General features: G+C 48.7%; 1 protein-coding gene across 1 annotated transcript; it reads left to right on the forward strand.

Moving 5' to 3' along the window:
- Positions 1-12,176: 12,176 nt before the first annotated feature.
- Positions 12,177-16,373, forward strand: LOC109752568 (protein PEROXIN-4). The gene is made up of 6 exons (XM_020311469.4): positions 12,177-12,508; positions 12,763-12,809; positions 14,637-14,756; positions 14,848-14,976; positions 15,307-15,436; positions 16,024-16,373. The coding sequence occupies exons 2-6, from the start codon at positions 12,804-12,806 to the stop codon at positions 16,110-16,112; spliced, it is 474 nt and encodes a 157-aa protein (XP_020167058.1). The 5' UTR covers positions 12,177-12,508; positions 12,763-12,803; the 3' UTR covers positions 16,113-16,373.
- Positions 16,374-16,581: the final 208 nt, after the last annotated feature.

Raw genomic sequence — 16,581 nt, forward strand, 5'->3', positions numbered from 1 at the left:
AAAGAACTTAGTGGAACACACAAACAACTAGGGGTGGGCGGATACTCGGTAAGTGCGAGGAATTATTCGTAGGGGTGTTTATGTGGATAATGAACTGCAAGGCAGTAGGCACAAAGTATTCTCGGAACAATAGAGATAATTTCCGAGCTATCTTGTAATAACAAGATCAATGGAATTGAAATGGCAAGTGTATGTAGTTATACATAATGATATAACAGTGGTAGGGAATTTGCAAAGGCGGTGGGCACAAGTGTCTCGAGAGAACATCGGGGATTATCTTTGGAATCTTCTGGTGCAGCAGGCGATCATCTATAATAAGGGAACTCCAGGTGGATGTGATCACGAGATCCTAATGTTAGAGTTAGTAAAACCATTTTAACCCGAATAGAAGAGAGATCAGAGTCCCAGAGTATAGACGAGGAATAAAAGATCCTAGTACCACCCAATGGCGACGTGGGCCCGTAAGCCACACAGCCATGTTAGTAAAAGTTTTAGCAATGACTAGACTCAACTTCGGCCAAGGAGTTGGAAGGGGGATTCCTACAGGCAGTCGGCTCTGATACCAACTTGTGACGCCCCCGATTCAATCGTACACTAATCATGCATGCAAACGTGTACGATCAAGATCAAGGACTCATGGGAAGATATCACAACACAACTCTAAAACATAAATAAGTCATACAAGCATCATAATACAAGCCAGGGGCCTCGAGGGCTCGAATACAAGTGCTCGATCATAGACGAGTCAGCGGAAGCAACAATATCTGAGTACAGACATAAGTTAAACAAGTTTGCCTTAAGAAGGCTAGCACAAACTAGGATACATATCGAAAGAGGCGCAGGCCTCCTGCCTGGGATCCTCCTAAACTACTCCTGATCGTCGTCGGCGGTCTGCACGTAGAAGAAGGCACCCTCGGTGTAGTAGGAGTCGTCGTCGACGGTGGCGTCTGGCTCCTGGGCTCCGGCATCTGGTTGCGACAACCAGGTAGAAGGGAAAGGGGGAAAAGAGGGAGAAAAGCAACCATGAGTACTCGTCCAAAGTACTCGCAAGCAAGGAGCTACACTACATATGCATGGGTATATGTGTAAAGGGCCATATCGGTGGACTGAACTGCAGAATGCCAGAATAAGAGGGGGATAGCTAATCCTGTCGAAGACTACGCTTCTGGCCACCTCCATCTTGCAGCATGTAGAAGAGAGTAGATGGTAAGTTCACCAAGTAGCATCGCATAGCATAATCCTACCCGACGATCCTCTCCTCGTCGACCTGTGAGAGAGCGATCACCGGGTTGTATCTGGCACTTGGAAGGGTGTGTTTTATTAAGTATCCGGTTCTAGTTGTCATAAGGTCAAGGTACAACTCCAAGTCGTCCTGTTACCGAAGATCACGGCTATTCGAATAGATAAACTTCCCTGCAGGGGTGCACCACATTACCCGACACGCTCGATCCCTCTGGCCGGGCACACTTTCCTGGGTCATGTCCGGCCTCGGGAGATCAACACGTCGCAGCCCCACCTAGGCTCAACAGAGAGGTCAGCACGCCGGTCTAAATCCTATGCGCGCAGGGGTCTGGGCCCATCGCCCATTGCACACCTGCACGTTGCGTACGCGGCCGGAAGCAGACCTAGCCTCCCTTATACAAGAGTAGGCGTTCCAGTCCAATCCGGCGCGCGCCGCTCAGTCGCTGACGTCAAAAAGAGCTTCGGCTGATACCACGACGCCGGTTGCCCATATCTTGTCCCACGTGGCGGTTAGTGCGTATAAGGTCAACGACCCAACTCAGATCAAATACCAAGATCTCGTTAAGCGTGTTATTAAAGTAACCGCGGACGCCGACCAGGGCCAGGCCCACCTCTCACCTAGGTAGTCTCAACCTACCCTGTCGCTCCGCCACAACGATCCACACAGAGGGCCATTGGGACAAAGGTCCTTTCAGCCCCCAATCCGTGAATCACTCGCGGGTGCTCCACGAGCCGACCCGACTTTAGTCACCACATGTATCATGTATAAAGTATATAGTATAAACCCGTGATCACCTCCCAAGTGATCACGACCCGATAGTATAGCACAGCAGACGGACAAGAATGTAGGGCCACTGATGGGATACTAGCATCCTATTCTAAGTATTAAGGATTGCACGTAAAGGTAACAACAGTAGTAGCAAGGACAGGCTATGCATCAGAATAGGATTAACGGAAAACAGTAACATGCTACACTACTCTAATGCAAGCAGTAGAGAGAAGGAATATGCGATATCTGGTGATCAAGGGGGGGGGGGCTTGCCTGGTTGCTCTGGCAAGAAGGAGGGGTCGTCAACAGCGTAGTCGGACGGGGCACCAGCAGCGGCATCGGTCTCGTAGTCTACCGGAGAGAAGAGGGGGAAGAAACAATGAATACAATGCAAACGGATGCATAACGATGCATGACAAAGCAAACAGCGGTGTTAGGTGTGCCCTAACGCGTTAAGAGGTGATACCGGCGAAGGGGGGGGAACATCCGGGAAAGTATCCCAGGTGTTTCGCGTTTTTGGACAAATGTACCGGAGGGGGAAAGTTGCGTGTTCGATATGCTAGGTGTGTGTGGCGGACGAACGAGCTCCATATCCGGATTCGTCTCGTCGTTCTGAGCAACTTTCATGTAGAAAGTATTTTCATCTGAGCTAAGGTTTATTTTATATGATTTTCTAAAGTTTTAAATCATTTTTAGAATTTATTTAATTAATTTAATTCAACATTATCCAGAACAGTGCATGCTGACGTCATCATGACGTCAGCATTCAACAAGGGGTTGACTGGGTCAAACTGACGTGAGGGTCCCGCCTGTCATTGACTAATTAATTAACTAACAATTGATTAGGTTAATTAGTGATTAGACTAATTCTAATTATGATTAATTAACTTAATTAATTCTTTAATTAATTAATTTTATTTATTTATTTTAATTCTTTTTTTACATTCTGGGGATGGGGCCCCCTTGTCATAGGCCCAGGGGGCCTTAACGGGCGCCGGGTTCGCGGGCGCTAGCGCCCAGGGGGGTGCGGGCGTGGCCGCTAGCGGCCCCGCACGGTGTAGCGGGGTCGTGGCCGGAGCAGCGCGAGCCCGGTGCAGGGCGCGGCCAGTGAAAGGCGCGGGTGCGTCCGGGGAGCCCTGTGCGCGCGGTGAGCTCGGCGGAGGCACCGGGTGCGGTCGACGGCGAGCCTGGGCGAGAGGGAGAGGCCCGGCTAGGCAGGGCAGTGCGGGTTAGGGGGAGGAGCCGACGTGTGAGGGAGGCGGTGGCGCGTAGTAGCAGGGGCGAGCAGAGCCAATGAGCGTGGGTGAGGCGACTGCGGGGCGCGGCCGGCGAACGGTGGCAGCAGCGCGTGGGCTGGGCGCGGGGAGCAGCGGAGGGCGGCGGTCCGAGGTAGCGGCAGAGAACGACGTGAGCGGGCGGCGCGGCCGCGGGAAGGAGAGCACGACAGGGGTGACGGGGAGGGCGTGGTAACCGCGGGCGTGGCCGGACCCGGTCGGGGGCACGGCGGCCGCGGTCAGCGCGAGCGCGCGCGGTGGCGCGGTCGCCGGGGGCGGGCGCATGCGGTGGGTGGCGCGGCGTGGTGAGCGGGAGAGACGGGGCGCGGCAGACGACGTGGTCGGCGCGAGCGCGCAAGCGAGAGAGGGGGGCGCAGGCTCACGGTGATTCGTAGGGCAACGACAGTGGGGCGCGAGGTGGAGACGGGGACGAGGTCGGCGACGTCGGGGAGGCGTTGGTGCAGTGACGGGGCGATCCGACGAGGTGGTCCTGGGCGGCGGGCAACAAGAGGGGGGCGATGGGATCGGGCGCCTCCCGATCCAGATCCAGACAACGGACGAGTGGGGGTGAGTGGGGGGTTAGGGTTTCGGTACCCTAGGGAGTGGGGGGGCGCGGGGTGGGCCGGCCCATTCGGGCGGCTGGGGTCCGCGTGGATGGCCAGCTGGGCCAAAAGGCCCAGCGGGGGGGAGGCTTTTATTCTGTTTTTGTTTTTTTAGTTTGTCTTTTTCTTTTAATTATTTATTTTACTGTTTTATTTCATTCCAACGTATTTAGGCATTTTCTAAAAATGTGTATTCTGCATTATAGTTACCTAGGCATTTAACTGCACACTCCGAACATTTTTATTTCAACGTTTGAATACTTCTGTTGTTTGCCATAATCTTGAATTTGAATTTTGAACTGGTTTTGAAATAATGAGAGTATATCAACGGTTACGGAGGTGTCGTGGCATCATTAGCGGAGTTTTACTATAGCCTAATTATCCGGGTGTTACAAGCCGTGTGCGGTGCCCCCCTCCACAGATTTTCACCTCGGTCATATCGTTGTAGTGCTTAGGTGAAGCCTTGCACCGGTAACTTCATCATCACTGTCATCACGCCGTCGTGCTGACGAAACTCTCCCTCGACCTCAACTGGATCTAGAGTTCGCGGGACGTCACCGAGCTGAATGTGTGCAGATCACGGAGGTGTCGTACCTTCGGTGTTAGGATCAGTCGGATCGTGAAGACGTACGACTACATCAACCGCGTTGTCATAACGTTTCCGCTTTCGGTCTACGAGGGTACGTAGACAACACTCTCCCCTCTCGTTGCTATGCATCACCTAGATGGATCTTGCGTGTGCGTAGGAATTTTTTTGAAATTACTACGTTCCTCAACAAAGAGGGGTGAATAGACGATTTTTACAAATTCGTCACTAAGGAATTTCAAGGTGAGGAAATTCCTAAGTCACGAACAACTAGCAGCGGAATAAGTACTCAGATGCAAGTATAACAGAGCAGTAGCACAGTCATCATGATGAAATGAAAACAAGCACTGAGTACAAGTAGTGTAAACACAGGATAAGCAGGCTGAAGATAAGCTGACTAAAGAAATAGGATTGAGGAAATTGAGAAAGTCTCCAGTCAAAATCTTCAAACAGTAACGATCAAGTACAACAGAATATGAATGAGGAAATGGAAGGGTTGAGGAAATAGAACCAGTAGCTCGGTGAAGACAGCGATTTGGTAGACCAGTTCCAACCGTTGTGACAGTCGTACATCTGGTTGGAGTGGCTAGGTATTTAAACCTGAGAACACACAGTCCTCACCATATTCTCCTTGAGCTAAGGTCACACAAACCTCGCCCAATCACTCGTAGTAAGTCTTCAGGTGACTTCCAAACCTTCACAGACTCGGTCACTCGGTGATCCACAATTTCCTCTTGGATGCTCTAGACCATGACGCCTAACTGTCTGGAGGTTGCACAGTCCTCAAAGGTAACAAGCGTCGGTTCCACACAGGAACAATCTCTTCAGTGATGCTCAATCACTTTGGGTTTGTAGGTGTTTGGGTTTGGGTTTTCCTCACTTGATGATTTTCGCTCAAAGTCCTCGGAGGATGGGATGCTCTCAATGACAAGTGTTAGTTTCTCTCGGAGCAGCCAACCAACTAGTGGTTGTAGGGGCGGCTATTTATAGCCTAGGGAGTAGCCCGACATGATAAGACATAAATGCCCTTCAATGATATGACCGTTAGGTGGGTAGATATTTTGGGACAGCTGGTGTGTAGCACAACAACGGTCGGATATTTGATCTATCAAATTCCTCAGGGCTATCATGTTCCTCACTTGTAGGCAATTCGCACTGGCGAATTCCTAACTCCTCGGTCAGAACAAATTCCTCAGAGACCAGAAGATCTTCGTCTCTGTCACTGAAGAAATTGACTGAACTGTATGAGATTTCCAATGGCTTCACTCGAAAGGATTGGTAGGTGTAGGATTTTGAGATGAGCATCACTTGGAAACTTTCCCTTAGTTTTACCTCGACCCCCTTTAACAGTACGGTGTTTCCTATGACTCAAGAAAGAGAAAATGAAACTACGAAAACAAAAGTCTTCACGCTTCATATTCCTCGCATGAATACCAAGTCTTCAGGATCACACCAATTTCTTCACTTTCAAAGTCTTTAGAAAGCCAAAGTCTTCAGTTGAAGACATTCATTTTTAGGGGTTGACTTTCTCTTTAAGTATCAAACTCCTCATAGACTTATAGACCTGTGTACACTCACAAATGCATTAGTCCCTTAACCTATAAGTCTTCAATACACCAAAATCACTAAGGGGCACTAGATGCACTTACAAGTACCAACTGCAAGCATCTTAGAGCAGTCGTGCACTTCTACTTGGCTGAGAAAGAGCTGGCCGCAGCAATCCCTTGTGAGATTGAAGCAGTCGTCGTGTGCCTCCACTCCCTCCGTAATGCGCAAAAACAATGGTTTTCGCATGCGAAAACGACGGCGAAACCATGGATCATCCAGGAAAGTAGGTTTGGGAGCAAACTAGTCCTTGTGTAGTAGCTTTGCTCTGGACACCCTGTCCCGGTTGATTACTCTTCTCCCTCTGATTGAGCCCTTGAAGTTGAGAATATGCTCCATTTGCCGGTCCATTCCCTCTTGCATGCTCATGAGCATAATCATGTCCACTTCTTCGTCCGAATCCGACGAATCAAAAAACTCATCTTGAATCATTTGGTCAAGCTCCATCAGTCCATACTCCTCTTCCGACGAAGCATCGGAATCCATCATTTTCCTAACAAAATCACAAAAAATCCGGTCAGACAATGTGTCGAACACATCAAGCGCAGGGCGGAGACAGAGAGTTGCCGGACGTACCACGGTGGCATCCGGGCTGGGAACAACATCCCCCACGGCGAGGACGGGAGAGGGGGCTGCTCTTTCGAAGCAGGCTGTGGAGAGCCTGGGAACGACTGCGGAGCGGGCGCGGCGGCGGAGCGCGAGACGGACGGCGTGGAGGAGGAAGAAGAGAGGAGATAGCAAATGGATCTGTCTGGTCTTAGGGATGGATTTGGTGTAATTTGGGGTGGGTAGGGTTGCCGGGTCCGACGTGGCGGGCGTGCCCGAGCGGGCCCATATCCGCCCCATATTTGGGCTGGATATGAGGGGTGCGGTCAGCCCGGGCGTTTGAGGATCGTTTGAGGGGGCCGTCTGGGTCAAAAAAATGTGACCGAACAGTGACCGAGCGGCCCGCCCAGGCGTATGAGGCGGGTTTGAGGCGCCCGACTGTAGATGCTCTAAGTGAGGTGATAGCCCTTGATAGCAACGTCGAAGTAGCTCGTATGGCAGTTGATACGTCTCCAACGTATCTATACTTTTTGATTGTTCCATGCTATTATATTATCTGTTTTGGATGTTTTATATGCATTAATATGCTATTTTATATTATTTTTGGGACTAACTTATTAACCTAGAGCCCAATGCCAGTTTCTGTTTTTTCCTTGTTTTAAGTTTTACAGAAGAGGAATATCAGACGGAGTCCAAATGGAATAAAACTTTACGATGATTTTTCTTGGACCAGAAGACACCTACGTGACTTGGAGAGAGGGCCAGAAGAGTCTCGAGGAGGCCACAAGCCTCTAGGGCGCGCCCTGAGGGCTTGTGGGCCTCTCGGAAGTCCTCCAACCCTAAGTCCACCTCTATATATTCTCAAATATTCTCCAAACATCAGAAGCATCCACCAAAATACTTTTCCGCCGCCGCAAGCATCTGTTCCCGTGAGATCCCATCTTGGGGCCTTTTTCGACGATCTGCCGGAGGGGGATTCGATCACGGAGGGCCTCTACATCAACCTTGCTGCCCTTCCGATGAAGCGTGAGTAGTTTACCACAGACCTACGGGTCCATAGCTAGTAGTTAGATGACTTATTCTCTCTCTCTTTGATCTTCAATACAATGTTCTCATCGATGTTCTTGGAGATCTATTCGATGTAATACTCTTTTGCGGTGCGTTTGTTGAGATCCAATGAATTGTGGATTTATGATCAAATTATCTATGAATATTATTTGAGTCTTCTCTGAACTCTTTTATGCATGATTAAGATATTTTTGTATTTCTCTTCGAACTATCGGTTTGGTTTGACCAACTAGATTGGTTTTTCTTGCAATGGGAGAGGGAGAGGATGCGGTGGGGGAGAGTGATACGTCCATTTTGCATCATGCTTTTATATCAATATTTATTGCATTATGGGCTGTTATTACACATTATGTCACAATACTTATGCCTATTCTCTCTTATTTTACAAGGTTTACATAAGGAGGGAGAATGCCGGAAGCTGGAATTCTGGGCTAGAAAAGGAGCAAATATTAGAAACCTATTCTGCACAACTCCAAAAGCCCTGAAACTCCACGGAAGTTATTTTTGGAAATAATAAAATATATTGAGCGGAAGAAATACCAGAGGGGGCCCACACCCTGGCCACGAGGGTGGGGGGCGCGCCCCCTGCGTCGTGGGCCCCCTGGTGGCCCTCCGGTGGCCATCTTCTGCTATATGAAGTCTTTCGTCCGAAGAAAAATCATAAGCAAGCTTTCGGGACGAGACTCCGCCGCCACGAGGCGGAACCTTGGCGGAACCAATCTAGGGCTCCGGCGGAGCTGTTCTGCCGGGGACACTTCCCTACGGGAGGGGGAAATCATCGCCATCGTCATCACCAACGCTCCTCTCATCGGGAGGGGGCCAATCTCCATCAACATCTTCACCAGCACCATCTCCTCTCAAACCCTAGTTCATCTCTTGTATCCAATTCTTGTCTCTAAGTCTGGGATTGGTACCTGTAGGTTGCTAGTAGTGTTGATTACTCCTTGTAGTTGATGCTAGTTGGTTTATTTGGTGGAAGATCATATGTTCAGATCCTATATGCATATTAATACTCCTCTGATTATGAACATGAATATGCTTTGTGAGTAGTTACGTTTGTTCCTAAGGACATGGGAGAAGTCTTGCTATTAGTAGTCATGTGAATTTGGTATTCGTTCGATATTCTGATGAGATGTATGTTGTCTCTTCTCTAGTGGTGTTATGTGAACGTCGACTACATGACACTTCACCATTATTTGGGCCTAGAGGAAGGCATTGGGAAGTAATAAGTAGATGATGGGTTGCTAGAGTGACAGAAGCTTAAATCCTAGTTTATGCGTTGCTTCGTAAGGGGCTGATTTGGATCCATATGTTTCATGCTATGGTTAGATTTACCTTAATACTTCTTTTGTAGTTGCGGATGCTTGCAATAGGAGTTAATCATAAGTGGGATGCTTGTCCAAGTAAGGACAGTATCCAAGCACCGGTCCACCCACATATCAAATTATCAAAGTACCGAACACGAATCATATGAACGTGATGAAAACTAGCTTGACGATAATTCCCATGTGTCCTCGGGAGCGCTTTTCTCTATATAAGAGTTTGTCCAGGCTTGTCCTTTGCTACAAAAAGGATTGGGCCACCTTACTGCACTTTATTTACTTTTGTTACTTGTTGCTCGTTACAAATTATCTTATCACAAAACTATCTGTTACCTATAATTTCAGTGCTTGCAGACAATACCTTGCTGAAAACCGCTTATCATTTCCTTCTGCTCCTCGTTGGGTTCGACACTCTTACTTATCGAAAGGACTACGATAGATCCCCTATACTTGTGGGTCATCAGAGAGGGAGACGACGCAGTGGCGGAGAGGGAGACAACGCGGTGGCAGAGGAGAGGGAGAGGAGAGGGAGACGATGCAGCGGGGGAAAATGGTGGGCGATGCGATCGAAGGTGGTTCCCCTCCTCATTTATACGATGGGACACTTTTGGTATGTTCCCATGGACACGTGCTGCCCCACGACCGCGGGCGGTTGCACGCGAAAACGAAACGCCCGGGCGTATACGAATACATATACAGCCGTGCATATGAACTAACGGGGCCGTACGGCCCCCGGGGGCTCCTCGACGGCTATACACACATGCAAAAATGACGATCATGCCCCTCGTTTCAAACGGTTTTTGGTTAATTCTGGTCATCCTTTTGTTTGTCCCCCTCGCGTTCAGCCCTGGGGGAGCACCGGAGCAGAAGCGCTTGATGACACTCCTAGCTTCCTAGACCAGCTCGATAGTTGAGCGTCCTAGGAATGTTTTTGTTTGAATAAAGCTCTCTACATTGCCCGCGGAAAAAACCCCAGCACGGTGGCTCTCATTTTCTATTTTGCCGTGCTACTGCTACATATGTGAAAGAACTACGCACATCACCGTTTTCGTCAATTTCGCTTAGATCTATCTTGATTATAATGGTGTGACGATTTTTCTCTTTTGAAGGAAACAATGTAGCATTCATAAGCATACACATACATACATACATACATACATACATACATACATCATACAACAAATCTACTCTACAAAATTACCACTACAAGGATCTTTGAAAGACTGAGGTGACAAATTTTGAGACACTGAACTAGGAAAGCTTGGAATGATAAATCTATAAGGGCATCTCCAACGGCAACCCGCAAAATACCTTCCGCATCCGTCCGCGGATAGGGGGGCCAGTCCATGGACATGGATGTGAGAGGTCGACATCCAACGCTAGCCGTATACATTCAAACTATTTTTCAACAAACCGGATGAAATTCATGCAAACATGGCCGATTTCACACAAACACGACGGATTTCATACAAACACAGCGGGTTTACTACATTCAAACATTTAGAAAAAAAGACCCGCTCCTAAACTTATCATACGGCGGCGGCGCCTGGAGTCCAAGCCCGTGTCGTCCTCCTTCTGCCGTCTCCATGAGCATCGATGATAAGACCGATGAAGTGAAGGTGCGGTCTCTGGCGAGGAAGAGTAGAACACGTGAGACAAACCGGCCCACATGGGACACAAGGCACCGCTGCCTCCCGTGGCCTACTCATTCTCGGAGGAGTCCGGGACTTGTCCGTCGCTGGTGGAGGTGAGGTCCATGATGGAAATGGTAGCGCGACGCTGTCTTCGTCCCACCGTGTCGGCTGATAGTTCGTCGGCTGCGCATAGGAGGCGCAGCTAGCATTGTTCTCCTCTGTGATCGCCTGAAGCTGCGCCTCCGCGGCGGCCGCTTCCTGGCGAGCGACGGCTTGAGCGTGGACGGCATCGTAGATGGCACGCTGCTCCGCCACGAAGTTGGAGTTCGCCACGGCCTCCTCGCTCACGCGATTGTTGTAGATCTGGCCCTCTGCCAACTGGTGCTGCTCCAGGAGGAATAAGTTGTACCATTGTTCCTTCTGCGCCTGCTGGGACACCAACAAAGGCGCCGACGCAGGCTACACCTCCGCCATGGCGGAACTGCACATGCACCTGCTCCATGGTGAAGCCGGCGTGCATAGGAGGCGCAGGAGTCGGGGCGGAGTCGTTCAAGCCCGTCTCCATCGTGGTGTCGTCGGAGACCTCGGGCGAGCTGGCTGGCAAGTCGGCCTTGATCCGCCTGGCACGGTGGCAATGCCAGGCGGCGGCAAGGGCAGCCATCGCGTGCTTCGTCTCCGGCGACAGACTGTCCCATAGTGCTCTTCTGGTGGCGGCCATGGTGGATGCAGTGCAAGGAAGGAGGATGTGGAGGGGCTGGTGTTGTGGTGTGGAGTTAGCCGGGTGTGGCCGCCTTATATAGCGGATTCCGGTGAGGCCAGGCGTCCGGGTGCGTCAATATGCGGCGTCGGAGTGGGTTTCTCGGCGGCGAGCCTGCTTAATGGCGGCAGACGGACGGATAGCGGCATTGAACGGGCGCGGTAGATACATGTCCCGTCTCGTCCAGTCACGCGTCACCGGCATTGAACAGGCGCGGACACCGGAGACGCGTCGCGGGCGGTGCCCTCGGCCAGCGCGCCGGTCCAATGACAGAGGCAGTGAGAGGTCGTGTCTGCCCTGAGCCGCCTTCAATGTTGAGTGACGCTCTCTACAGCGACATGAATGTAGGCAGCTGGCGCCGGCTGGAGCGCGCGGGAGGGGGAGGGATTTTTGGTGGGCTAGGGCGGTCAGAAAACGGACTTGGGATCGGTCCGGACTCCCGTAAATCCCTCCCATGATTTGTCTCCGGTTTGTGAAAGAAAATGCGCCCGGACCGCTACAGATCGGGATTGAATGGCTTCTGCGGTTTGAACGATTGCGGGAGGCGTTCCATCTTGGAGATGCCCTAAGGACGGACGTAATCTAACTACCAGAGCTACTATTTCTCGTCTCAATGGTTGTTTAGTAAGCACTTTGAAAGTGTATTTGAGCTGGAAGCTCGTACGATGTAGCGCTGTGTGACAGGTGTAAGTTCGCTTAAAGTTGGTGTACTCTCGAATTTCAGGCAGATTTGATGAAGGTTTATTTACCTGGACCCTTGCTCTTCCACCTGAAAGAAGTAGATGCAGAAAGTTGTGCAGCCCGGCTGCGGTGCGGTGCAGGAGACGGCCGATCGAGTCTGAACTGAATATGGTTGTTTCCGTCCAGACCCTCGTCCTCCTGCTCCTCCTACCAACCCAACCCAATCCAGCCCCAGGTCCCAGCTCGTCGCGGCTCTGACTGAATCCCCCCCCCTTCACCACCGGACAGCTACCGCCGACGCCCCGATCCCACCCCTCTCCCCCCTCCCCCTCCCCTGCCGCCGCCGCCTCTCCCTCCTCGCCGCGACGTCGGTTCGCGCCCCGGCCGTCTCCGCCCCGTCCGCGATCTCAGGCCGATTGGAGGTACGAGCTTGTTCGATTGCTTTCATCCAGCGATTAGACAAGCACCCACCGACCTCCACGATTTCTGGCCGCCACACGGCACCCCATCATCTTGTAGATCCCTAGGTAGCAAGGCGTCCAAGATGAGATAAGAATATTCCTGTTCCTGCGGAGTTTCTTCTCTTCATGTCACCGAGACATTTTTTTTCCTGTTTACAAGCGCCGGTATCGTGACCCGGTCGAGATTTTCTAATCTGCCCTCTGTTTTCTGGCAGATACGCTCGTCGATTCAGCCATCGTCCAGCGAGGAGGAGAGATGCAGGTCAGCCGCTCATCTCTTAACTAGCATCAGTGATTCAGTTAGGCCTAGGGTGTTCCACGATGCCCAAACCTTGTCAGTTCAGTCTAGTGTATGACCCAAGAGCTAGTGGGAGGTTCACGATAGGGCAACCCAGACCAACCAAAACTCTTGTCAAATTCCCGATTCATGCAAACTTTTATACTAGTCAATAGCATTTCTACCATATCATAATTTTACAGTCCTTTTTGACTAGGCAGCGCCGGCCTCTTGAGTCTCGACGGTTTTCTAGACAGCGCCGGCCTCTCGACATAGAAATAACCAGGCAGCCCCCGCCTCTCGACAGGATTCTACATCAAAAGCAACACGCGTAGAGCACCACGAGGTCATGCCACCACCAGCTCCCTTGTTCCTTGGCGCAGCCTCAGTTCCTATAAGATCAAATGGCAGGCATGAGAGGAAAGATAAATGACAGGCTACAAAAGATTTGGCAAAATAAAGGAAAATGTTAGCAGCACTACAGCCTACAGATAAAGCAGCTAGAAAATGAACTAGTAAACAAGGTTATGGTTTGCAAGAAAGAGATAAAGCAACACTCTGCAACCTACATGAGCTTCTACAAGCTATGTTCTGCGGCCATGTGTTGGCGTCCAAAGGTGTTATCATCAGAATATGTTCAGAAAAGCATGTTATCAAAGAATAGGGGATACAAAGCAGTAGGACGAAGCAAAGCATCTTTGGTAGCATATTATCGATATAGGAAAAGTAACAAGTAACAAAAATAAACTCCATATAGCAGCTCTTTTGATGACCCCATGTTTTTTAGTTATGTTTCTTTGCTGGGAACACTACCATGAATAAAATGCAGTTGTCTTGCGATACTAGTAGCTTAATTATCGATCTGTTCAGTTTTTTTCAGAACAAGTGTGTCGTTCTGCAGACTGGACTTGTAGTTGTGCTGCTGGAGATTATGTTTTGATATTCATAATAAAATTAACAACTAAATTATTGGGGCATGCCTAGTCGACAACCTATTATAATTGTAACATGCCATAATTAGTGAAACTTGTCGGTAGGTACGACCAATATAACACTTCTTGTCACTCGGTCGTTTATTTTTCTCCAAAGGACACCCCGGACGGATTTCATTATCATAGCAATAACAATGTCCCAAGCGTCTGCGCACACATGAAGAAAGAATTAAACTATGCTCGGTGATCAGCCAAGAAGTAAACTATGCTCGGTGATCAGCCAGAACAGGATAGTCACAAATGGAGTTCCATAAAGCAAGTCTATGAAGAAGAGATTGAACTCACCTAGGTAGTAATGGTGCAGAAATAGAAATACTCATGGGTCCACACCTGACCATCCAATTGTTACCAGATTTAACCAACCTTGTACATTCATAAGCAAAAGTAAGTTTGAGCGAGGCACTATTATGTAACATTGATAGGAGCTCGGATTCGATCAACAATTCAACTGAAATCCAAAGTTTCGGCATAATAACATGACGCAGAAGGTTAACAAACATGGTGGATGAACAGGGACAACAAGCACACTGAAATTATAGTTTTAGACCAAACTATTCCCAGGTTTAGGTGGTGGTGATCACCAGTCCCTTACTGAGGCAACTTGATTATACCTGTTAGCCCTAGCTGGATGGTATTGCCTAATGTCTGAATACAGCTTAGGTAGTCTTATTCAGCAGCTTTTTGGAAAAAATTAGTATCGATCTCAACAGCCACAATCAGAACTATTGCGTCCCAGTTTAGTGATGTTGTTTGTTTCCTGTTGTTCTCAGGCAATGATCCCTTGGTTCTTAAACATTCTGACAATGTCTTCTGTCTATAGGCATCTAGAGCTAGGCTCTTCAAGGAGTACAAGGAGGTGCAGCGAGAAAAGTCAGCCGACCCAGATATCCAATTAATCTGTGATGATTCAAATATATTCAAATGGACTGCTGTAATCAAGGTATTTGCTTCTATCTCAAGGTGATGCAGGAATGAGCAGTATCAGTATCAGCTTTGTTACTGATGCCTTTTCTTACTGTTTATGTTGTTAGGGCCCATCGGAGACACCTTTTGAAGGTGGCGTATTTCAACTTGCATTCTCAATTCCCGAGCAGTATCCTCTACTGCCTCCGCAAGTCCGCTTCATCACCAAAATTTTCCACCCAAATGTTCACTTCAAGGTTACTTCTATATTGCTTTCTTTGAAATACATGCTTATATTAGGGTATATATGAATTTATGATTTTTGACCTTGTTGAAAGTAGGTAGAATCCTGATCTTCTTGGTTCCTGTTACTGAATTTTTTTCTGCAATACCTGAATCAGTGTTCTGTAAATATAGACCCGCTTGATACTATTATTTGATTGGTTTGTACTGTCAAAATTCCCTGCAACTCATAAATACACCATGCGCCCATTATGTGAACACAGCAAGCAGTACCTGTTGTTAAATCCAAAACTAAAGGGCGATTTCTGTTTCCTGAATTTCTCTTCTATTGTTTATGTTTCCAGACTGGTGAAATATGCCTGGATATATTGAAGAATGCATGGAGCCCTGCGTGGACCCTACAATCTGTTTGCAGAGCCATTATTGCGTTGATGGCCCATCCGGAAGCAGACAGCCCACTTAACTGCGACTCAGGTGGCTTCATACCCTACTCATGAATTTGTTTCAATCATGTTATTCATTATTTTTTGCTGGTGAGCCGATTGGTGTTTATGTGCTCACTGTACATCAACCTATGATGCATGAAAATGTTGTCACCTTCAAGGATTTAGCTCCTTCATGTAATGTGGCTCTTTGAATTGCTTGTAGACTGAGGTGGTAGATACAAGGTTTTGAAATATTGCCAACTTTTAACACCTGTTATGTTATGCAAGATTTGGAATTGAAGATCCAGTAGGCTGTTACTCTAACGAGTGCCATCAATATGTACAATAATAAGGGCATCAAGTATCCATCGATAGATGGTAAGAAATTACCAAATCGATTGAATGTCTTTGTGACTGCATTTAGCAAGGCGCCCATGACATGGAGAATCTCTGTCCCTCGCCATGGATCTAAGTAAAATGAAAGTGAAAAGTTTGCTTGCACAACTCTTGGCTTTTAAAGCAAGCATGCATGTAGATTTCCCGAAATCAGTTTTTGCTTGGTCGTTATACTGCTCGGCCATAATGTTGGGTCATAATGCTGTTTCCTTACTTCCCTTTTGTGTAATGTAATCACAGGCAATCTTCTCCGCTCGGGCGACATCAGAGGCTACCAGTCCATGGCGCGGATGTACACCAGGCTAGCTGCCATGCCAAAGAAAGAGTGATTTGCAGGGTTGCAAAGGTACACCAGAGCAGTGGCGCTGGTGCTGGCTGATTGATTCATGCATGTATCAACTCTCTAAGTTGTCAGGTGTAACTCGTATGAACTTGTGTGGCCTGATTTTCTTACCCGACTTGTCGTTGTGGGTGTAATGTTGATTCTGTTGGGCTAAAAAGGATTTAAGCGTAAACGCTTGATTCATGATGATGTGTAATAAATAATCCTCACAGGGATTTGGTACAGTGCAGTATCCTCTGGTTGATTACGTGCTGTCCTCCTGTACACTTTGAGTTGCCGAAGCCTCGATGCCCCTACATATATGCATTGGTCCTTGCGGTTTAAGTAAACCCGTGTGCTTCCTCTCACTGTCCACTGATAGTCTTATCGACCGCTTATGTCGTTTTGGACCAGAGGCCCAGTCAAATTGGGCTAGAGGCCAGTCAAATATTGCTACTGTAAATATATTTTGTTTG

Source organism: Aegilops tauschii, chromosome 5, assembly GCF_002575655.3.
Source record: "Aegilops tauschii subsp. strangulata cultivar AL8/78 chromosome 5, Aet v6.0, whole genome shotgun sequence".
NCBI classification, from domain to species: domain Eukaryota; kingdom Viridiplantae; phylum Streptophyta; class Magnoliopsida; order Poales; family Poaceae; genus Aegilops; species Aegilops tauschii.